Source organism: Scomber scombrus, chromosome 19 (genome assembly GCF_963691925.1).
Source record: "Scomber scombrus chromosome 19, fScoSco1.1, whole genome shotgun sequence".
NCBI classification, from domain to species: Eukaryota; Metazoa; Chordata; class Actinopteri; order Scombriformes; family Scombridae; genus Scomber; species Scomber scombrus.
The window spans coordinates 5,436,138-5,460,638 of record NC_084988.1 but is presented as its reverse complement, the minus strand read 5'-3'; the positions used below and the strand labels follow the sequence as shown (position 1 = coordinate 5,460,638).

Here is a 24,501-nt window from a genome sequence, read left to right as displayed (position 1 = left end):
AAGTCTCAAATATCTGAGGAACCTAGGTCTAATATTTATGTACACTTCACTGATTATTGATTTCTTACAGCTGTTTCACTGTAATTTACAACAAAGTTTTATCATCTATCTGTAAGACACTACAGCACTACTTAACACTGTTTCTTAATCTCTTCACAGGAGTTTACCTCAATAAAGAAAAACAAGTTTTTCAGGAGCCAAGAAATCTGCTGTGGAAACCGAACGATGAAGTCAAATTGAACTGCACCCATAAAATCTCAGGCTATGACACTATTCTGTGGTATCAGCGCTCAGCAGGAGACACAGCCCTGAAGCTGATTGCTACATGCAATACAAAACTCACACTAGAAATTATTTTATTAGAAATTATTTAGAATTATTAATAGTTACTGTACAATTATTACTGTTAACATTCATTATGCTGAATGACAGCAGCATTTCTATCCCATGTTTTCACTACTTTATAACTATTAATTCAAATAAAAATTAAAAATAGAAATATACGGGTGCTGCTGCTCATAGGATCATTGTTGTTGTTGCTAACGGAATCACATTAAATCAATGTTTTGGGCTGTCTTGATGATGATGTGTCATTCAGTTTAGCAAAATATTGTCATATATTATAACACCAATATTTTATAGTAAAATACAAAATACAATAACGTTTTACTCATGGAGACCAAAAACAAATTTCAAAGGATAAAGTTAAAGATATTTTTTAACATTTTGCTTTTTTTTTTCAGTGTTGTACCAATGACGCATCAAATACGTGGTATTCAAAATAAAATAATGTCATTTTTTTATAGGTAGTTATATTTCTGACAGTCCAAACATAAATATAGAACCATGTGATTATGAGAATTGGATATAAAAAGGTTCTTTTTTAAACTAAACTTTTTTTTCGAAGACATCTTCATATGAATCACAATAAAAATGCATTACGTGCCTCATTCTTGAGTATAACTAATATAAGGACGTAAGTGACACTCCAACTGAACATAAAAAAACCTTTTAGGGAACTGTACTTGCTGTTTTATCTTTTTGCAACTTTGAAAACCTCTAATGTCTTTGACCCATTTATTGATACATAGTGTCCCCCATGAATACATTTTCTGTGTATTTTAAGTTGATGATATGGCTGAATGAAAAGCATTTTCCAGCTTGGTTGGGCTATGAGTATGCACATTTGCCTGCGTATGAGTCTTTTGTAATTAATTACTAATTTAAATTGGATTTTGTACCGGTTGTGTGTTTTCATTCATACCTCTTTGGAAACAAAGGTTTTCATTTGATTACCATGTAAACACAGAGGAAAAAAAATTGAAGGGGGAATTCCAATGAATAAAAAAGACTGTTGTCACTAAACTGCTCTGAAGAATGTTCAAAGGATGTGTCTGGTGTGTTTATATTTTTCTTTTTTGTCAATACATCCAGTGAAATGACTAATAATGAACCAAAAATCAATGTATTTGAAAATTATTGCCTGTGTATCCAAAGTCTAATATGGCATATAGTTCCTTTTTTTTAAATCTAAAAACTATTAAAATTACAGCAATCCGCCTCAACGTTGCACTGGATGATGCGTCTTCATTACCATGAATACAGGCATTGTATTGTATTTTGACTCCAAAACACAGTTGATGCCACAAATACAATGAAAATATGAACACAATACAAATACCTTAACGTACTACAGCACCAAATATGTATAAATCAGTGGCTGAAAATGGTCTCCAACAAATCTACAATGTACTCCTGTTGAAAAACTACAGTGTCCAGCTATTTATAAAATTATTCATCGATGAGGTGGAAAAGGGTGATCATCCTGGGCCCTGTTTTTTTTTTTTTTTTTTTTAAATGGTGTGTGGATATATTGTTCATTTTTCCCTTAGTAAACATGTATACAGCAATATAAGAGGAGGAAGAGGTGAACTAATTGACCAAACCGATATAGTTTTTATTGGATAAATGATCATAAACAAGCACTTGCATTACATTACTCACAGTACCTACATATTACAGAGAAAGAAAGTTATTAGAAAGGGTATACTGAGTATAAAAACAGCATATGCAAAAATCTATGGCCTAGAAAGAAACATTTGAATAGAACTCTTGTAGTTGGCAGTCCTCCAGTTTATGTTTCAGTTGTAAAGATAGGACTAGTACATCCAGTTAAAAGTACATTTCTGCTGCTACCTGGTGAAATACTACTGATATTATTTCAAGACAGTGCAGATGAAAGGTAACACCTCAAAGCAGCCCTCATCCACCCATGTGTAGTTTTTGGACTCAATCCACACAACCTTTCCGCAGTGGTTGTTAAGGCGGTCAGCGCGTTCGCTATTCCAGTGAGTGTAGTTAGCGTCATTCCCTGAGGTCCACATCCATTTGGGATCACAGCCAAAGATGGACCTCTCCAGACCGATCCACACCCCTTTATGCAGGACTGTCGTATTTGTCTTATTGTTCAGGAGAGACTGCACATCACACCACACACACGAGTTGGTGATGTGAACTAGTTCAGAATCATCTCCACGACGACAGGTCTTCAGGGCATCAATCCAGCTTTTAGGCTCCGGGTGGAATTGCAGAGCTGCACCTGGTCAACCGAAATACAAAAGCGAGGTAAGATTTGAAGTTATAATACAAACACACACATACACTGCACATCCCCACATCACTTTCTAAGAAGACCAGTGAAGCCACAGTGATATTCAGTGTGAGTGAGTTTTATAGATCTTATAAAAAGGAGTATGCTTTGGGAATGCGTTTGAATAATATTTAAGTATGTATGAGGTGAATTAGCATTATTTCTACTTTTGATAGAAACATTCTGGGTTGATGATAAAATATTATTATAAAAGGTGAATACATCGTAAACTCTGCCATCATAAGCACTGGAAGCACAGTTATATTGTGTCAAATAAAAGTACTTGCTTGTTTTGCCACCAGTACATCTGATGAAGTAGTGCTCTTGCTCAATTTGTATGCCCACTGTCCTCTCATCTGTTGACTGCACTTGTATGCTTATGTTCTGATTAATTTGGTTTCTGTGGAAGAAAAATATACATCTAATGAAAAAGCTTTTGAAACACAAACATGCTGGCAACTGGCAACATAATCAAAAATCAACACTGCAACTAGTAGGCTACACAAAAGACCTGCTTACCCATTTTGATCGTTGAAGACATCGGAGCATTGGCAGTTGTTTACGCATCTATCAATATTCTGACGGGATTCATTGGTCAGGAAAAATGTATTATTAATGAGACAAGCCTTTATGCCCCCTGATAAATGGAAACATTGAATAAAAAAACAAAACAAAACACAGAATTGATTAAACTGGAATTGCAGATGCATACTGAAACACTGATGTACTTGCTGGCTCATTTTCTCATGGCAAATATACAACAGGCATTTACTGTAAGTGCTCATATTTAACTTCAAACAATCTTGAAAAGCAATTGTGCATCTCTCCTAATAACAGAGTGAAGATAACAGAATTTATCAAAAGATTTGCAGTGCTTACCTGTTACATTCATTAGGTTTATAACGTTCATGTCGTCTTGATAGAACACGCGTGGAGAATGGATGTTTGACACACTGCTTTTCGGGGGCAGGGCCACGATCATGAATTTGAATGTGGGGTTTGTGTTGTTGTTACATTTCAGCTCCCAAATCCATTGCCCAACATCGCAACTGAGTCTAGTAGTCCAGTCACTCCCGCAATTGTAAGGGAAACTGTAATTGGCTCCTTCTTTGGGCCATGGTTCTGCCGTATTTGACACCACGAGCAGCGGGATAGTTACTGTAATACAGAAGACCACATCAGCAGTTTGGTTTGTAGTTCATTTGTTTCAAATTTTTTCTCCTTATTTACTAATTAAATTAATATATTGAGGAAAACATGTAGATACATAAATAAATACAGAAGTTATGTAAATGTGTATCCTTTTATGGGCACCTTATGATTAAATTACATACTAAGAGGACCAGGGCTACCCATGACCTTCTTATAAATAATTTGCAGTGATGTTAAATGTAATTAAACATAAAGGAGGAGAGATTCATAATACAAGGAGGAGAGATTCATGATTTAAAAGAAGAATCTGAATCAGAAACAAGCAAAAACTCCACAGACCTGTGGATGAAACACCACATATTTGAAATGTCTTATCTCAGTGAGCACCACAAACTAAATTCAATTTGCTTCTGTTTCTGTGGTCATTGAAATGCCAGATATCTCAAAACCTGATGAAGTAAAAGGTAACTACATCTGCAGGCTAGATACAACTAGATGTAGGTAAAGAAATTGTTTTTTGGGTGAACTGTCCCTTAATGCGTTCTAACAAGGCCAGTAACATACCCAGCAGCAGCAGTAGTAGACAGAACAACTGTGCCATTGCCTGTGAACAAATAATGAAAAAAAAGTTTAAAATGGAGGAAAGAACACACCTGATATGCAGATCACTGAGCTCATACCCATGTGACTTTCATAAATAGATGTGTTGGATACCTCTAGCATGGTTGTTAAATGTAATTACCAAACTACATGTTTTCTTTGCTCTGTACTTTGGTAGTCAAATATTCAAATTATGGTTTGCTCAAAGTCCAGGTGTGACAACATTTACTGTCTACTTAATCTGAAAAGTGATCCTCAGTTACTCAGGTTATTCTGGACTTTGACAGATTTTGAAACTTCTTTGCAGACAGGACATCACAGTTGTGGTAATGAACCACTAATCAGTTCACATGATAAACTGTGACTCGATGCACCCATTAGCTTTCGAAGGCCCACAAATCTCGTTTGGAAAAATAAATTCCCCTCCGCAGAGGATGACCAAATATCCAATACGGATTTTAGGAACAGCTAAACCAATGCACTAGTAATTTAGTTCTCTGAAGACTTGAATTGGTAAGTGGTGGGCTACTGACCACACAGACCACAGTGTGCTCCTCTTACTGTCTCAACACACGGAAGGAAAATAAATGTTGTATGTAAATAATTTTAATTTGCATAAGCCTTTGCATTTTATTTCAATGGCCAAATGAAATACACAGTGGGCCTGTGTGTGCTATTTTGGAGACCAGCACAGAGCAAAGGTGCAAATGTGGAAGGAGAGGGAAATTACAGTGAGAGGTTTATTCAAATGAATCAGCACAGACAGTTGTTGTATTCTGGTTGAAGTTTGGTCCTAGATGTTGCCTTGAAAACAGACATTTGTTTCTGATACAACGTCAGTCTGATGCTGTTTTGGCTTGGTTTTGATTTTATCAACAGGATCGAACTAAATACTTACTGCATCAACATATTAATGCTTAAAATATTAATATTAATAAAATCATTAATTGAAATTAAACACCTTCCAACAGAAATCAGCACGGCATCTGCTTTCCACAGCTGCTTTATAATGTATGAAAAACTCCGCGCCAGAGCACAGTCCTGTTATACACGGCTCTTCACTGTGTTTACATTCATTAAATCACCTGATGTCACCAGGCAGCTACAGTATAATCAAACACATCTCTACACACATCAGACCGGTCGGTTATAACTTGATATCTGGCTTTTTTATGAAGGAGACGTTAGCAGGGCTCATCAGCCATCAGCAAACTTTCTAACAAAAGTAGCGTCTCATGTTTTACTTTTGAGACACACTGCAAACACTGTAAAGTAACATGAATAACTTATGTGACCGATATAGTCACAATAAATTGATTCACCAAATCAATTTATTTATTGTTTTTATTTCTATCATTATAGTAATTAATGAAAAAAAAACACTACTCCCTCCGTCTTTGGCTGCAGATTTTTGGCGATGTGTGTTCATGTCGTGACACTCAGGACTGTCCAGACATTTCCTGAAGAAAAGCTATCCATTTACTGAGCTGTTGTGATCACGTTTGGCACAATTGTTTCAGAGCTATGAGAGTAGTGATGAGACTGGCTGAGAGCTGATCTATATTCACTTTCACTCAGCCCTATGTGCAATTTGCATTACTGCACATACATGAATCAAAATAGCAGGTGCGCATGGAGACGTCAACTGACTGTCCACTAAATAGGGCTCAATACATTAAACCAAGTAAAATTAGAGTATAAAAGTTTCATGAATTAGTCAATTTTTGTAGCATTTTAATGAGAAATACCTAATATTTATTACAAAAACCAGCCAGTCTAACGTCACAAGGAAATAACTTTTTTTTTTTTTTAATCATCCAGTTTTCCCCAATTTAAATAACAATTTCATTCATAACATTTTCATAATTCATAACATTTAAGTAAAATAATTTGACAGGATTAACCAAATTGAATACAGTTTCTGGTAAACTATTAAAGCAGGTTTAATGTATAATAAACTTACCAGATCAATGAGGACTCGCTCTCCTGACTGGGATGGCAGGGTGGACAGGGAAATATGAACAGTCTTTGCAGTACATTACTTTTTAAAGCTGTGTACCACACCCACACATGGATGCTCATTTGTTTAAAAGCTGAGCAACAGGCAAAATGGAAGAGAGATCAGTCATTTCAATGACGCTGACTAGTGTGAGGGAAATTGCTTTAATGATTAATTTGTTTGTTTTTATATGCAGGTGAATTATTTGTGTCCTTGGGTTGTTGTTCGTTTTGCTCCCTATAATTTGCAAATGCACATACACACTTAACCACAGAACCGTCCGGTTGTTTTGTTTTTTGTCTCATCCAACATTTCAGATACCTCTTACCTAATTTACAAGACAAACTTCCTCTTTTTCTGTTTTTCTCACTGACATCCACTGTTGGGTCAGGTCATGTTACGTACACACTACTATTACTAGATAATACCAGCTGCATCCAGCTCCCCTTTGTCAGTCAGTTCTGAACACTGTTCTGACCTTTGCAAGAGTGTAATTCTGTAAAGAATCCTAAAGACATTTTTGTCTGCTTTATTGCTTCTATGGCTCTATTCATCCTGTATTTTGTTGGAGCTCTGACAATGTCACACATGCCAAAGCATTTAGTAGCTGTTAAGTGCTTTTGATTATATCACATGACCTTCATTACCTACCTAACGGACTCTATAGTGAAAAAACTTTGAACTCAGAGGTAGCAGGCTGATGCTGAGAATTCCTTGTATAGGTCTAAATGTTTGCCAACAGGCTTAATCAAACAAAACGCTTTCAGCATGTGGCACTTTTAATTTAATCTTGATAACAGGGAAACTCAATTCATACTCAAATTAAATGGAAAAGTTTTTCATGTTCCTCCGAGAGCAACAAACAGCAATTATCTGCTTCCACAAACCACATGTAAACCTAAATTCAGAGGCCTTGCAGGATGTTTGGTCAGATAGGATGCAAACATCTGCTTATATGTCATACTTAACTTATTCAACACATATAGGACCATGTTCTTTTCCTTTTCCTTAATTTAGCCAGGTAAAACTCTCATTGAGATAAAAATCTCTTTTTTCAAGCGAAATCTGGGCAAGATGTCTGCATTAAAACATTGTTTTATAAATACTAACATGACGTGTCATACATGGATGAATGTACATATTTCGGGCATTCAAGGGGGAAAAGGCACAACATTATGAGAAATTAAGTCAGAAATATAAGATAATGAATTATGAGTAAGTCGAAATTGGCTTGCTTTCATAAGGTTACAGTAAAATTGTAGAAATTTGATTGGTATTCGGCCATGTTGCCTATCATTGTGTATGTATAGTGACACCCAGGCTATTCCTATGTCGTCACCCTATCTGTGTTACAGTTTTTTTACTCTACACATGATGATCAGTCTCTCCTCCCACCGATTATATCCCCCCAAAACAAATTTGGACTTGCACTGGCAGGTTTTATTGCCTCTTGAAGAATTATTTTCCCCCACTGGAAGAACTAGACAAAACATGATTTTGCTGAATGGTTAAAATTGATGATGCCCTCTTTTGACCTAACAATTACCAAGGAGAGCTTAATTTAGAGAGCTTAAGTTTGGTCTAATTTTCAGAATAGACAAAAGAAACCTAACAAGAAATAAACATTCCTACAATTTGTCCATTAATAGAATATTAACTTAACCTTGCAGAATAATACAGAAGAAAATGTTGGGAGGCAACAAAGCAACCAACTACTTTTCAGAATGTATTATATCAACTTTCCATATCCTCTAAGATAAAATAAAGACAAAAGAAGAAGCGCAAATTACAGTTTTTAAAGATTAGAAATGTCAAAGAGATAGATTTGTCCTTTCTTTATCAAACAAATGGTAAAATCAATGAAAACATAAACCTTTTTTTTCTGGTTTCTCTCCTCAGAACGCTCCAGGATTAACTGATAATCACACCAAAGCAAATCCTGATGTCTTGACTGGCAGTAGCCAATCAAATATGTGCAAGTTTAGTAAACATTCCTTAATAATATAAGTAGTATGTTTCTGTTTAACTCACAATTTGTGCAACACAAAATAAAATGACACTACTGTAATAACTTTCCAGAGTTGCAAATACAAAATACAGTCCAGCAGGATAGTGGAGAACAGATTCAACCAACAGGTGGAGACACAACACACGGCATGAAGCTTTTATCAAGAGAACGTGATGATGAATTAACCAACACAGACACAACACCTCCCTGTTTACACTGAGCCTCATTTTTCTCAGAGCAACACTTTTTTAAATCACATCAGTGCTCAACAATGTCTTCATCTGTGCACACGTTTGTTTTTCTCTTCGTCTTTTCTTTTTGTAAGATCTGAAAATAATCTTTATTTTAATGAACGAGCTAATTATATTAAACTTAAGTACTGTATCATATATAACAGTTTAATCTAAATGTGTTTTCTTCACAGGTCAGGTGAATGCTGTTACATTTCTGCAGTCTCCTCCTCAGATAGTGAACGAGAGCACTGAGGTCCAGATTGAATGCAGTCATGATGACAGTGGCCTTCAATTAATGCTCTGGTACCAGCAGAGAAAGGACAGTCTGTCTATGACCCTCATAGGATATGGATATCATCAAACCCCTCAAAACTATGAGGGTCAGTTAGAAAAACAATTCAAGTTGACAAGAGAAAACACAGTGAAAGGAGCTCTAAAAATTCTCAAAGCAAACCTGTCAGAATCTGCTGTGTATTTGTGCTGCCAGTACACAGTGATGTGGTTTAATGCCACTCCCTCACTAAAACCCTGAACTCTACTCTGTAAATGAGACGTGCAGTTTCTCTCTTCATACAGACTCTCATTGGAAGAAGCTGCATTTCTCCTGCAGCATCTCAAACTGTGAGAATGTCTGCTGCTATCATCATTTTTCTTCTCATCTTGCTTTCATGTAATTCAATAACATGAAGAATAACACAAAAACAGAAATTGAAATTGAATTGTGTTTTTTCAATTATATTAAGGTTTACATTAAGGTTTTTTCCAGCGCTACTTGTTATATCTTTTCTATAACTTTTAAAATCTGGTTGTTTTTTCTTCCACAGATCAAGCTGAGAGTTTGACATTTCAGCCAACTCGTCCCAGAATAGTCAACAAAACGGCCAGGATTAAGATTAAATGCAGTCATGATGATAACGGGCTCTATTTAATGCTCTGGTACCAGCAAACAGGCAGCGGTGTGATGAATTTAATTGGAAACAGCTACAGTGGCAATGACCCCAACTATGAGAAGCAGTTTGAGAATCACTTCAAGATTACAAGAGAAGACAACCGAAACGGAGCTCTGATCATCGAAAGTGTGAATCTGTCAGCTGTGTATTTCTGCGCTGCCAGTACACAGTGATGTGGTTTAATGTCACCACCTCACCAAAAACCCTGACGTCTTATTTTGTCATTTTCAAATTCAAGATCCTGAGAGGCAGGAAAAATGTTTAAACTGTGATTTAAAACACAACAAACTGAAAATAAAATTAATTAAATGAAAAAAAAAATTTTGAGTCAGAAAGTCTGTGGTTGGGTTGGGTTGTGTGTGACTATGAGAATGAAAATGCATGACCAATGACAAAATCACAGTGAACAAACCTACAGAGTTTCCTCAAACTGTCTAAAAACAACTAAAAAAAGTTACTTTAAAAAAATTAATTTTCAATTAATCCCAATCCTACAAAAACATAAAAAAAGCAAATTTTACTTAAATCTGTGAACTGCTTAAAACATTTCAGCTAAATTATATCATCATTGCAAACCTTTTTAATCATATTTTACTACTGTATGTTTTATCTTGACAGCCATTACCAAACATGGTACCTCTAGTGTCACTAACATTGAGATCTGTGTTTTGGGGAACGGAAATGTGTAACCTGTCAGAATATGTGCCAGGGTCAGCTATACAAGACCAAAGAGTCCACCTGTCGGATGAGGTGTTAGTGCTCTAAAAGAGAGATCTATACTCTAACATTTATGCCACTGTTTGTGTCTGAATACTGGCATACAGGGTCACAGTTTTTGGTTAACAGCTGTCACAAACTATGACTATATCAGTTTGCAAAGGGAGCAAGACTATGAGAATAGGATAAAGTGTGTGATAATCTGATACAACACCAGTGTCCAAAAAATTGTAACTAACTGCTGAACTACTGATGATAATTTAAATTACCGATACATCAGTTAAATAACCGTCACATCAGTTAAAGTACTGTTATATCAGTTAAATCAGTTGCCTTTGCATCAATGTTCAATGTAAATCAATCAATCTGTATTTATATAACGCCAAATTACAACAAAAGTCATCTCAAGGCACTTTTCACATAGAGTAGGTATAGACCAGACTCTTTAATTTAATTTAAAGAGACCCAACATCCCCCCCATGAGCAAGCACTTAGTGACAGCAGCAAAGAAAAACTCCCCTTTAACGTGAAGAAACCTCAAGCAGAACCGGGCTCCAGATGGCTCCACCTAGAGCCCGCTATACAAACGTTAGCTTGGCCGAGCATTCAAACACGAACTTAATAAAGCCAAAATATCAACCATACATGTTAGCACAAGCATCAAATGCCTACCTTGTTGAAGAAGAGCTGGAAGTCAAGGCGTCTCGAAAACGAGTAAACTCTTTGGGAACATTTCCAAGTTATTTCCAAACAGAAAAACTCTCCAGGAGTGCTCATTGTTTGTCAGCCGTTTTTTTCCCAAACGTTAAGATAACATACAAACTGTTTAAGGCGGTCTTACTCTAGTTTTACACCTAAAATATTAATTTAAACATGCAAAAAGTTACTGTTTTATCATGAAGCCTCTATAAATAATACTTTTTAACTTCCATACCTTAAAGTAGTAGTGTCCCTTGACTTTCGGGGGATTTAATCCTTTTTACTTTAAATTAACGGCATTTCGAGTATGCTGGGCATTGCCGCCACATTCAGCATTGACCAATCAGGTTCCACTAAGACCCAACCGTCCGCAGGTGCAGCCAATCAGCTCAACAGGTGATTTATAATTGAACACCTTTACAGTACAAGCAAACAAGCAATGGGTGTTACTGTCAATGATAAAACATTATTCTCAACAACTACACACAAACAGTGAAGGCGGTCAAATGAACTACAGAGGCAAAGACAGGCAGTCACAAGATCAGTTGCAAATGTACAAGTAGAGGAAGAAGGTGAGGAAGAGGAGGAGTGATGTATGAGGAGAGGAAGTTAGCCATTTCTTATTTGACATATAGGCCAATAAGTTTCTCAGAGCAGAGCAACATACAGATGCTTCACCTGTAGTTGTGAGGGAGTTGTGAAACATTGAAATTGTATTTGTTTTTATAGCCTACTGAACTGGTAATTGGTTGAAGTCGTATCTCCATGATGCCTCCAGCTTTATACATATATGGATTTTTACTGCTCATGCTTAAACGTAAGCCTGTAATCAATGTCAATGTAATGTCAATTATCAGTGCTTTTTTCTGAATATTTTGTGTCTGTATGTGTATTTTTCAATCAGTACTTATGATAAAACAATGTATCAGTAATAACTTGAACGGATTTTCTTCACAGGGAAAGTGGAGAGTGTTACCTTTGAACAATCCTCCTCTCAGATTGTGAAGGAAGGAAGAGAGGAGCTCAGAATGAACTGCAGTCATGATGACAACAGCCTTCAAGTAATGTTGTGGTACCAACACAAACAGAGTAATCAGTCTATGAGCCTCATCGGGTTCACAGTCCTGCAGGGTAAACCAAACTACGAGAGCCAGTTTCAAGACAGATTCCAGCTGACAACAGAAGAAATAGTGAGAGGATCTCTGATCATCCGCACACTGAATACATCTGACTCGGCTGTGTATTTCTGCGCTGCCAGCACACAGTGATGTGGTTTAATACAACTGCTTCACCAAAAACCTACAGCATGGAAACTAATGAAAGCTGCTGCTCATGGTTTCAGTTATTTTAGAATTGAAAATATGATGTGTTGTTGCTATTTATGGGACCTTTGATTAATTATTAGATATAATATTAGTTATAATACATGATGGAGTAACGGAACATGCTGCCTCTTAATCTGAATGTACGTATTGCCAAATGTAAATCTGTTTACATTTTCAAAAATATGTAATACTTGTACATTAAAATAAAAATAAGATGTAAATGATCATTTTAATACATTGTGGAAGCTTCTTCATTATCTGACATCATTGGAGTTGTTACATTAACTACCTAACTCACTGAAGTTATGATGTTCTTGCTAAGAATATAACATCTAGTTAAAATAAGCAGAAAAATATGTATGTTTGTTCACTTGTTTAATGTACAAATAAAATGTTTAGTTATATATTATACATAATAGTATTCTATTATATGTATAAATATGTAAATTAAATACTCTATAAAAGGCAATGATATCACTCACTTTCTCTTACTGAAAAATAGATGGGGTGCATCATTCTTCCTAAAAGAATATGTGTAATTGAATGATCCAAAAAATGTTGAACTCAAAATACGTTATGATCCTCAAATTAATGCAGAATTAACATGCGCTTCAAAGTGACAATTACAGTCAGTCCTACTTTCTAATCATGTGATCTTGTGACCTCATGTTTCCCTTGCATTTAACAAAGTGAGGTGTGACTCTGCATCATTCAGCTGGAAGAAGATTCAACACTAACATGTTTGTCACAGTGGTGTATCTGTCCTTTCTTTTACACTCAGGTGGGTTTTGTGTTTTAAAGTTTATCAAGTTTCCATCATCTATCATCCATCGATGTGCGGCACACTGAAACATCATCCTTCATGTGATGCAGGTCTGTGTTGGAGTGTTGAAGTTCTTCAGTCTGGAGATCAAATGTCTCAACCAGGAGGCACAGTGATGTTGAACTGCAGTATGGGTTCAGGGTTGAGCATGAGCAGCTACACGATGCTCTGGTACCGACAAAACCACTACGGAGGTCAAATGGAGTTCCTCACCAAAGAACATGACCAATCTGTGGGGCGCTTCCAGTCGCACATTGATACATCCAACAACAACTTCTCCCTACAAATCAATGAGCTGTTTCTCAATGACAGCAGCACTTACTACTGTGCTGCCAGTCACAGTGATGCACACAGGCCAAACAGTCATACAAATATCAAGTCAGTCTGTCACAGATGGCACACAGCAGGAAGGAGCTGTGGCTTATTTGGTTTATTGTTACAGTTTAACTGTTCAATGATAATATGTTTTCAGTAGAGTTGAAGTCCTGAACCTTATTTTACTGGAAGTTGGCTTGATATCCACACTGATGGATATCACTATAAAACAAGTGTTATATTGCTAGTACAACTGTAAAATTGTGAATATTTAATGCTCACCTGATCGATGACATTATTTTCTCTCTGTGCAAAAACTATGAAACTATTAATACAGAGCAGAATAAATTACCTTAAGCTGGTTTCTTTTTTGTGTGCACAGTAAAAACACAAAGAATGTTTTTGATTGTGGAGATTTAAGTTGTCAAATGCAACAATCTGTGATGTTTTTGATGACTTGAAGGGTTTGTAGTCATGTGATGGCAAGTTAATTCATGTCATGATTGTGATTTTCTCTTTTATAACGTCCAGTATTCAAATATCTAAATGGGATGTCAACATCGACAGTTCATGACCCAAATCAATTTATCACAGGAGATTTAGCTGACAGCCAGGTTGTCTTTTATATGTGTGTGACTCTCACAAAACCAAAATCTATTGAGAGGCAATTCTAAGTAACATAAATTATGAGAACTTGGCATGTCTGTGTTATGGTTTTGTATACCCTTATTGTCAAGTGCTTCTTATAAAGCAACAGATTTTTGTTTTGTTTTCCTATACAAATAATTAAAATTAAAAATGTTCAAGGCAAGAGGTGAACACAGTGTCTCAGTTCATTCAGATCATTACATCATCATTACTGATGTTTGATATCACATAAAACAGATAATATTGTTTTATTGTTAACAACCTGATCTGTTGTAGATTCAGTAATAACTTCACAATCTTCTCTAAATTCCTCCAAGAACCTCTCACAGTGCTCTTTAGAAAGACTGCAGTTGCTGTTCAGTGTCCACTAGGAGAGAACCGCTGTACTGAGAAACTTCCTCCACATGAAAGTGTGAAAGTGAGTCAATGTGGGCAGGGACTTCTTAGTTAAAGTGTGAAAAACAGAGAGGACAGGGAGGATCGGATCATATTACATATGTTTTAACTGCAGTGGCAGAAAATGAAGACAGGCAGAATTATAACTGTGATGTAGACTGCTCGCATGTTTTCATTCTTAAACGTTTGACCACCATGGAAATGAACACCTTTTTGTTTGCAGTTCTAATATTCTCACGTGAGAATGTTTTAATTAATTTGAAAGAAGAATAATGTTTTTTCTTTTAAGATTTTCTTTTTTTTTCTGCAGTTATTGTATGCTTACTTGTTGTCTTCTTTCTTATTTACCAGATTTCTCCTTCTGTGTAAAAATTGAACAGCCTCCATCTGTATTCAGCCGTGAAGGAGACAAGGATGCAACTTTGCAGTGTAAACAAGATGATAGCTCATATTATTACATGTTCTGGTACAGACAAAGCAGCGGTGGGGAAAAATTACAACTGGTATCGTATTCTTCTGGTAAAGATTTATCGAACATTGAAGATCCTTTCAACAAAACAAAGTACACCATGACCCGGCGTGAGTTGCTTAATTCCATTCTGGAGATACACGATGCTAAAGCCGGAGACTCAGCTGTGTATTACTGTGCCTCCAGTAGAGCACAGTGGTTCAGAAAGCTTCAACGGCTAAACATAAACCTCAAGAGAAAAACAAGAGCATGGATGAGTGATGAGGGCCAATGTGTTGAACTCTAAGGGTCACTATTTTGTTGGGATGTGAGACATTACAGACAACTAACATCAATGTGACATGAAATTGAAGATTGGGCCATTGAATTCAAAATGAAATATGTTATAAAAACAGCACAATGAATTCCTAACAGTTCACTGAAGGTACGTGAACTATCTGCAAGTCACTACAAAGCAACACCACAAAGCTGATTGATTCAGATAAGGCACCAGGTGTTTAAATATGTGTCACATTCATTATTATTTTCCTCCATGCTTTCTCATCTGTGTCACTCTCTGATCAAGTCTCTACTTTATTATTTTATTATGATTTTCTGACAATATCAAAAGCATATTAGGTTTAAGAGTTTAGCAACCACTGACCTCTACTGGGCTCTTGTAGGATTACATATACATTTAAAATATCTTTTCAGTAGTCAGGATTCTTTAGTTGAATTGAAATGCCTTGATGGTAAAGAATTAGTATGATATGGTGCAATTCCCTTAAAATGACCTTTCCTGAGCAGCTGTGACGGAACATCATATGAATGATGTTTCACAACACAGTAAGTTGCATTAAGAAGAAATACATAGACAATGAAAGGTTTTATAAGTTTGAGGTGTGTTTCACTATATTTCTTGTATCTTCACTATCAACTGTGGCTGTCTGATGAAGTCATATACAATGTCTGTTTTCAAAAGACAGGTAATGATGAGTTTTGATTTGATTCATTTAATTCGTTTTTTATTTAGAGAACCACATATATATATATATGACTATATTATTCACTAAATACACTAATGCCTAATGCTGATTATGTAATAACTGATAGGATGTGATGAACTCTTACTCATTGAAATGACAAACATTGAGCCTCATGATGTCATGAGTGATGTAACATTTTAAACAATTAATTTATACTAATGATCTAGATTGATAATATACTAATTCACATTATGATTCTCCTCTTTCTCATATCAAATCATTAGAAAAAATTATAACAACATTACTGAAATAAATCAATTACAAAATGTATTTATTTAATGTAGTGCTAGGCTCCATATTCTAAAGTATCAGTCACATCAGTCAGTGTATGTTATTTAGAAAATGTTCCTCGTCACTTCTGTGACAGCTGGGTGGGATAAAGAGGTGTGACCAAGAGAGATGTCACTTCCTCTGAGCAGCTAAAAACAAACACAGTTTACCTTTTCCTTCCATCCTTCTTGCTTCTTTTCTTAGCTGTCACAGAAATAGCAGCAGTTATGTTGGAGCTCGTTCAGCCGCAGTCAGCCCGACCTTACAGCTGCTCCCACAGACAGAGAGAGATGGAGGCTGAGATATGGGGAAGCTGGGTGGGGGAGGCGGAGAGGAGAGAAAGAAAGAGTCTTCAGGTTTTTGTATTATGAATTTTCACCGTGGGGACAGGGGGCCACGGTGATACATTCCTATAGAGCCGTCGTACAAAAACCTCCTCCCATTAAAAACCATTGTGTAGACTGCTACATGCTACTTTAGACACTTTTTAGAGCAGAAAACATCAATATTATGAAGGTTTGTGAGATGCCAGGCAACTATAGTATTGGACAGTCGACGTAAATGACGAAATTTGGATGAAAAAAATATTTTTAAATGACTTTCAGTTCATATGTGCAGCACTTGGATGTTTGTTTAATTTACATTGAGAAAAACAAAACATCTTTGGACAATATAAAGCTCATCCTTCGTGTCTGAACCTTCTTCATCCTGTGGATTATTAGACTGTGTCTAAACATGCTGATTATGGAAAGTTTAGTGACTTTTTGGTTGAGAAGGGATTCATTGTGACTCTGGAGCTGAAGCTTACTTTGGAAAGGGAACAAAACTCACAGTCTTGGGTAAGTCAGACCTCTCAACACTAAAGTTCACTGTAACAAATATAAAGCGGTAAAGTTGTTTGTGTGACATTAAAGGAAAAATCAGTTGTGATTAAAAAGCTGAGCTATTGAGCTAAAGTGAGAACACTGTGACCTACACTGAGCCGGCTTACTTTGGGCAAGGAACCAAACTGACGGTTTTAGGTAAATATTTCAGTTTATTTATGTGTTTTGATGTAGTCACATTGCTTTAGATTCTCAGTATTGATAAAAAGGATTTGTAAAAACTATTTAAAGGTAATTCTGGTAAAGAAAGGCCGAGGAGTTTCATGTTCTGTATTTCTGCACTGTGACAATGCCAACGAAGCATACTTTGGAAAAGGAACAAAACTGACTGTTTTAGGTAAGTGAAAAATTATAAAGGTTGGACACGTGTAATAAGCTTTGTAATTAGAGCGGTGCATTAAGATATTGACTGTATTTTATAGTTATATGTTATAGTTCAAGTTCAGCTCAGTAGTTTTTGATGTTAAGCTTAAACGCTGTGTCAATTACGAAGCTTATTTTGGCCAAGGCACAAAACTGACAGTTCTTGGTAAGTAAGACCAATAAAATGTTCTCTCATTAATTCATTTGTAAGGCAAATAAAACAGGTGTTAGAGTTTGGTTGTCGTGAGATACAGTTTAGAATTATCTACAGGCTGTAAGAACCAGACTGGTGTGCACCAGATGTTGGTATTTGGGTTTAAAGAAAGGTGATTTTTAATATAATATTAATATTGATGTAACATTTTATACAATAAAAGAGACCAAAAAGTAAAGAAGCAAAGTACAAGCAGCACCTTGGGCTGTTTAAGCACTGATTGAGTGCACTGTGACACTGGTGGTGGTGAAGCTTTCTTTGGTGGAGGAACAAAACTGACTGTTTTAGGTAAGAAAACAGAACGATTGTATAAAGTTTTGTAATTGAGTTCCTTAAGAAACGTACTGCACCTGAGTCTTTTCAGTTCTAGTTCAGCTCAGTAGTTATTGATGTTAAGCTGAAACACTGTGCCAATGCTGAAGCTTATTTCGGCCAAGGCACAAAACTGACAGTTCTTGGTAAGTAAGACATCAAAATTTATTCTCATGAATTCATTGTAAGGCAAATAAAACAGGTGTAGAGTTTGGTCGTTGAGCGATACAGTTTAGAATTGTATACAAGCTGTAAAAATCAGGCCATAGAGCAGCATCTTGTGCTGTTTTGAGCATTGATTGAGTTCACTGTGACTCTGATGGTCGTGAAGCTTTCTTTGGTGGAGGAACAAAACTGACTGTTTTAGGTAAGAAATCAGAATGATTGTAAAAATTTGAAACACTAGATAGAAACTCTCTTTGTAAAGGATTAGTTCCTATAGAAACTTACTGCATCTGAGTCTTGATAGTTCCAGTTCAGCTCAGTACTTTTTGATGTTAAGCTTAAACGCTGTGCCAATGTCGAAGCTTATTTTGGCCAAGGCACAAAACTGACTGTTCTTGGTAAGTAAGACATCCACATTTCTTCTCATGTATCTATTTGTGAGGCAAATAAAACATATTGAAGTCTTACAGGTTGGTTATTGAGGAAAACAGTTTAGAAATATAAACAAGCTGTAAAAATCAGACTACAGTGCAGCAGAAGTTGATTTCTGGATTCAAGGAAAAGTCATATTTAATACAATAAACACTTAAAGGCAACCAAAAAGTAAAGAAGCAAAGTAAAAGCAGCATCTTGGGATGTTTTAAGCACTGATTGAGTGCACTGTGACTCTGGTGGTAGTGATCAAGCTTTCTTCGGTGGAGGAACAAAACTGACTGTTTTAGGTAAGAAATCAGAACAAATGTAAAACACTTTGTAGTTGAGCAGTTCCTCAAGAAACTTACTGCACCTGAGTCTTTATAGTTCAAGTTCAGCTCAGTAGTTTTTGATATCAAGCAGAAACACTGTGTCAGAATGAAGCTTATTTCGGCCAAGGCACAAAACTGACTGTTCTTGGTAAGTAAGAGAGAAACTATTTTGTCTTGCTTACATCATGTGAAGGCTTTTGGGGTTTACTGTAAAATAAAATTACATTTCATATTAAACTAAATTACATATTAAAGTAAAGAAGCAAAGTAAAGGCAGCATCTGTTTTGAGCACTGATCCAGTGCACTGTGACTCTGGTGCTTCAGAGGCTTACTTTGGTGCTGGAACAAAATTAACTGTTTTAGGTAAGAAATCATTTTGAAATTCATATAATATTGCTCTGATGTTGGGTCCTGTGTTGTTTCGTTAAGGCTAAAAAAAAAGTAAAGAAGTAAAGTAAAAGCAGAGTCTTGGACTGTTTTGAGCACTGGTCTAGTGCACTGTGACTCTGGTGGTTATGAAGCTTTCTTTGGTGGAGGAACAAAATTAACAGTTTTAGGTAAGAAATCATTTTAAAGTTTATAAGATATTGCTCTTATGTTGCTTTGTTAAGGTTTATTTGACACTGTAAAGTTATTTAAAGGCTTGACCTGACCATCCATGATCAAACCATATGTTTAACAGTCACTGTGCTAAACAGGCATTGAAATTCAGTAGTTCTTAAGAAACCTACTGCACCTGCATCCTCACAGTTCAGCTCAGTAGTTTTTGAGGTTAAGCTTTAACGCTGTGTCAGTACGAAGCTTATTTCGGCCAAGGCACAAAACTGACTGTTCTTGGTAAGTAAAACATCAATTTTTCTTCTCATAAAGCTGTGTTGAACAGAAATCAATATGTAAAAGAAGTAAAACATGAAATAAATAGGTAGGTTATTAAGAGAATGAGGTTTATGTATTCCATGGGGGATGTAGGAGCCTAAGTCTAGGATAAGTTGCCTGTTTTGTTAACTACAATACAGTCTTTACATGTCAAAGAAAAAAAAATAGAATATGTCATAGACAAAGAGAAGCAGGAGGAAGAGTTTTTGTTACGATAGAAACCCTCTGTGCTCCTACAACGAGGCTTACTTTGGAGCTGGAACTAAACTCACTGTTTTAGGTAAGAAAACCTGCAAAAGTAATCTCACAGATTATGATTCACAGCATGTTTTACTTTATGTCAGTAAGAAAAATGTCAAGTATGAAAAAATAAACCTTAGACCTTCAATTCAATAGCATAAAACTATTTATGCTGTAAAAGAAGTTAATCGTGGAGTTAGTTTGTGTCTGTAATAAATAAGTCTTGTTTATGTTCTCCAGTAAAAGTACTGCAGCAATACAACATTTGGCTCAATGCCCAGACTATTGCTCTCAGTGAGTTCTTATCAGCACTATTAAATACTGTGAGCTCACAGTCAGAAGCTTACTTTGGAGCAGGAACTAAACTCACTGTTTTAGGTAAGAGAAAACTATAACTGAAAACATAATGGCATAATATTCTCCAGGAAAATGGCAAACCAGTTAGTTATACCAAGTTAAAGTTGAGTTGTTTTTTATTTCTCTAAAATTGACTTTAAATCAGATGTTTACCTCTTTCAGGTGCTGATTCAGTTTGGTATAAAATAGGTATTAATTACAAATTTTGTGAAAATGTTTAGTTCATGTGAGAAAAGAGCACATTGAGTTCACAGCTTTCAGTGCAGAAAGGTGGAAGACCTTTTTTTGTAAGCCTTGTATCAGTGTGACCAACTACGATCCTGCTTACTTTGGCAGTGGCACCAGACTGACAGTGTTAGGTAAGAAAATTATAGAAATCATATCAATAATGTTTATTTTCTGAGCCTCAGTTAACCTCAATCTGGTAAATTATTGTTGTAAATGTAAAAAATTTCCTGTAGCTAAACTGTGTCAAAAGTGCCAAAGAAAATATAAAATCTATAGAATAAGATGAATCTCACATCCACGTTTGGTCCAGGCACCAGACTTTTACTTTTATAATTCATTCTTAATACTTAAGCTGTGAGATGTTTGTAGTTTATAGTCACAGCCAACGTTGTCTCAGATTCATTTTTTTAAAAACTGTACAAAGTAAATGAATCAGTGTGTGATAATTGTGATATTGTGACTGTAGTGTAGACGATCTGCAAATTATCAAAAACCTGACAGTTAAAGTTAGAGGTTCATGCAGTGCTTGAAGGTCTTTGTCAGTTTTTTACATGCAAGTCTGCAGTGTGCTCTGGCAATCCTGCTTATTTTGGAGAAGGAACCAGGCTAACAGTTGTTGGTAAGATCACTGCAATAACTTAATTAAACCAAATATTTATTTGAAATTAAACCTATTTAGTGATTTCTTGGAGCTGTAGTGTGTTTCTGTGCTGATTTGCTCTCAAAACTGCAAAAGAAAATGTAAAATTTATGAACTGAGATAAATCAACACTAGCAGAACTAGGTTTTTTACATGCACGTTATTAGTGTGCTCTAACACGTCTCCTGCTGAGTTTGGAGAAGGAACCAGGCTAACAGTTGTTGGTAAGATCACTGCAATAACTTAATATAACCAAATATTTATGTGAAATGAAACCTTCATTTTATTTAGTGATTTCTTGGAGCTGTAGTGTGTTTCTGTGCTGATTTGCTCTCAAAACTGCAAAAGAAAATGTAAAATTTATGAACTGAGATAAATCAATACTAGCAGAACTAGGTTTTTTACATGCACGCTATCAGTGTGTTCTGGTACTTATCCTGCTGAGTTTGGAGAAGGAACCAGGCTAACAGTTGTTGGTAAGATCAGCTAATTTCATAAAACTAAACATTTATCTGAAATTAATTCTATAACACTTTCAATGTGTGTTTGGCCGCCTGCAATGATCATGTAGTGTTTAGTGTTATTAAGATTACAGCTGTACATTGTTTTGTTGTTTAGGTAAGATAATGTGTCTCCTGTTAAGATTGCTGTTGAGTGAAGTTTAAAAGAACTGCTGTTTTAAAGTCTTATTTAGTGATTTCCTTGAGATAAAATATGATTCTGTGAAGGTCTGTTCTCAAAACTGCAAAAGAAAATGTAAAATTTGAGACAAATCTTTCTGTTCTAAGGTAAAAGTGCTTTGCTCTACAGTCTAGGCACTAGACTTACTGTTGTAGTTGGCATTCAGAAGGTGTTATAAAATCATTTATGACATCCAGCATTTTCTAATTTGCAAACAAGTGATAAAATGGTATATTTCCTTTCTTGAATCAAAAAGTAAAAAAATATGTTAGAGGTTCATTCGGCCCTTGTAGATCTTTGTCAGTTTTTTACATGCAAGTGAGCAGTGTGCTCTAACAACTACCCTGCTTATTTTGGAGAAGGAACCAGGCTAACAGTTGTTGGTAAGATCATTTCTTATGATAATGTCATTAAACCAAACATCTTTCTGAGGAAATCAAATCCAAATGACTTGAATCTATAATGATCATGTTTTATTTGGTGATGATGTTCAGTGTGAAAAAGTTCTTTATCTTTTTGTATGTCAGTATTCATGTCTACAATTTGGTATCAGATGTAGATTAGAGGTTGGTTAGCAGTACAGTATATGCAGCTTTATTGATTGATGCACTTTGTCTTTGCAGAAACAGGCCTTACTATCACCCCACCAACAGTGAAAGTGCTTCCACCATCGAAAAAAGAGTGTCGAAACCAAAAAGACACCAACCAGAGGAAGAAGACCTTAGTTTGTGTGGCCTCCGGTTTCTACCCAGACCATGTCAGTGTTGAATGGAAGGTCGGTGGGGAGAATATCACCAAGGGTGTGGCGACGGACAACGCTGCCCTGCGAGACCAAACGACCTACAGCATCACCAGCAGGCTGAGGGTTCCTGCTGAAGAATGGTTCAATCCTAACAATGAGTTCACCTGCATTGTCAAATTCTACAATGGGACACACAATGAACCTTTTTATGGTAAAATTGAAGGCGTAGAAGGTATGTTCATTTGTAATTCCAAAAAAAAATGTTTGTAACAAATGTATATAAAGCTAATTTGTCCCTGTCTCATCCGTGTTTATTCTTCTATCAGCTGAAGGGGACGGGATGACAAGAGGTAAATATATTATTTTGTGATTCTGTACACCTCAATACATAAAGTCTAACATGCTTAGAATCACATACAAAATATTCAGCGTCTTATATATTTGAAGAAAGATTTATGTATAACTGAATAATCAATCTTTGAATCATGTCACTTATGTGAATGTTTGAACCTTCTGCAGAGAAATATTTGAAGGCCACACAGAGGCTCAAACTGTCCTACGGTGTTTTCATCGCCAAGAGCTGCGTCTATGGAGCTTTTGTTGTGTTTCTGGTGTGGAAGCTTCAGGTTTGTTCAACATCATGTAGCATGTGATTCACTTTCCTGTGCTTGACATAAAACTGGCTCTATATATTTGAACATGTGCATGAACACAAAGTAAAAAGAGCTCATGACATTAAGACATTGTGTTTTTCTCTTTCTGTTGCAGGGAAAACACAACAAATGAGAGCTGAGCTGAAGCCTGAACTTTCAGAGGTCGATTCTTTTAGTTTCTGTAAATAAATATTGAAGTTACATATTCACTTTGTTGTATGTTATAAAGCATTGGCTCTCAATATTCAGATGAACTAATTCTGCACACATGTAGAGGAACAGTTTTATGCATATTTTTGTTATAATGTCAAAGCTATAACTGGCATACAATTACTTTGGCATCAAGTTTTAATATTTGCTTGTATAATGTATGTTAGTGTGTAGTTGTAAACTGCTTTTTTCTAAATTTTCTTTTCAATAAAGTATTTCATATAATCTTGAAAAGCATGTTCTCTTTTTTTCTTCAGAAATATTGAGCGACCTACTGAGTTTTTATAGTTTGTGCTACAAATGATTCTCATGACATATTCAGGCAGTAAGACTTAGATTTACATACAGTGTGTATCTAAACCAGATTCATCGTCATGTCTGACACTATTCATACTCAGTGGTTAACTGACAAAAAAGAAACAAAGAAGAGATCACACAGACAAGTTTGGCAGTTGCTCCAATTGCTGCCCACACCACCACCACCACCTCCACCACACACACAGCTCTCACAGCTAATCTTCCACTCAACATCACTGTTTCCAGAGATAGTGTGAGGTATTTTTAGTAGGTCACCTTTTCCTGCCTGTTTTCTGAGAAATCTGATATTATTCACCCACATGTTGAAACAACTCAACTCAAGAAAGCATCAGTTGTGTCATAACAAGATTTTCCAATGAGCAAACTGAAAGGTGTCTGAAGTGCTATTTTCTGGTGACATTTACTTGATGAATTAAATTGAAAAGAATGATCTGAATAAGAATAGTCTGAGTTGCATCTGAGTTTTTTCCCCCACTGTGAACAATGAATAAAGATTCTCTTTCTTAAGGTAAAAGACCCACGCTAGAAAAGTAAATGTGAGAGTGTGAGTAAACCACACAACAACAGGAAATCATTGTTCTCATCTGTGTAT

General features: G+C 35.9%; 1 gene segment (V, D, J or C); it reads left to right on the top strand.

Annotated features, from left to right (window-relative positions):
- LOC134000689 (T cell receptor beta constant 2-like) overlaps positions 1 to 23,797 on the top strand; it is a 38,130-nt gene extending 14,333 nt beyond the window's left edge. Inside the window, 5 exon segments of the C gene segment in view lie at positions 17,262 to 17,301; positions 22,610 to 22,990; positions 23,055 to 23,078; positions 23,248 to 23,354; positions 23,497 to 23,797. Coding sequence covers positions 17,262 to 17,301; positions 22,610 to 22,990; positions 23,055 to 23,078; positions 23,248 to 23,354; positions 23,497 to 23,514 — 570 coding nt within the window.
- Positions 23,798 to 24,501: the final 704 nt, after the last annotated feature.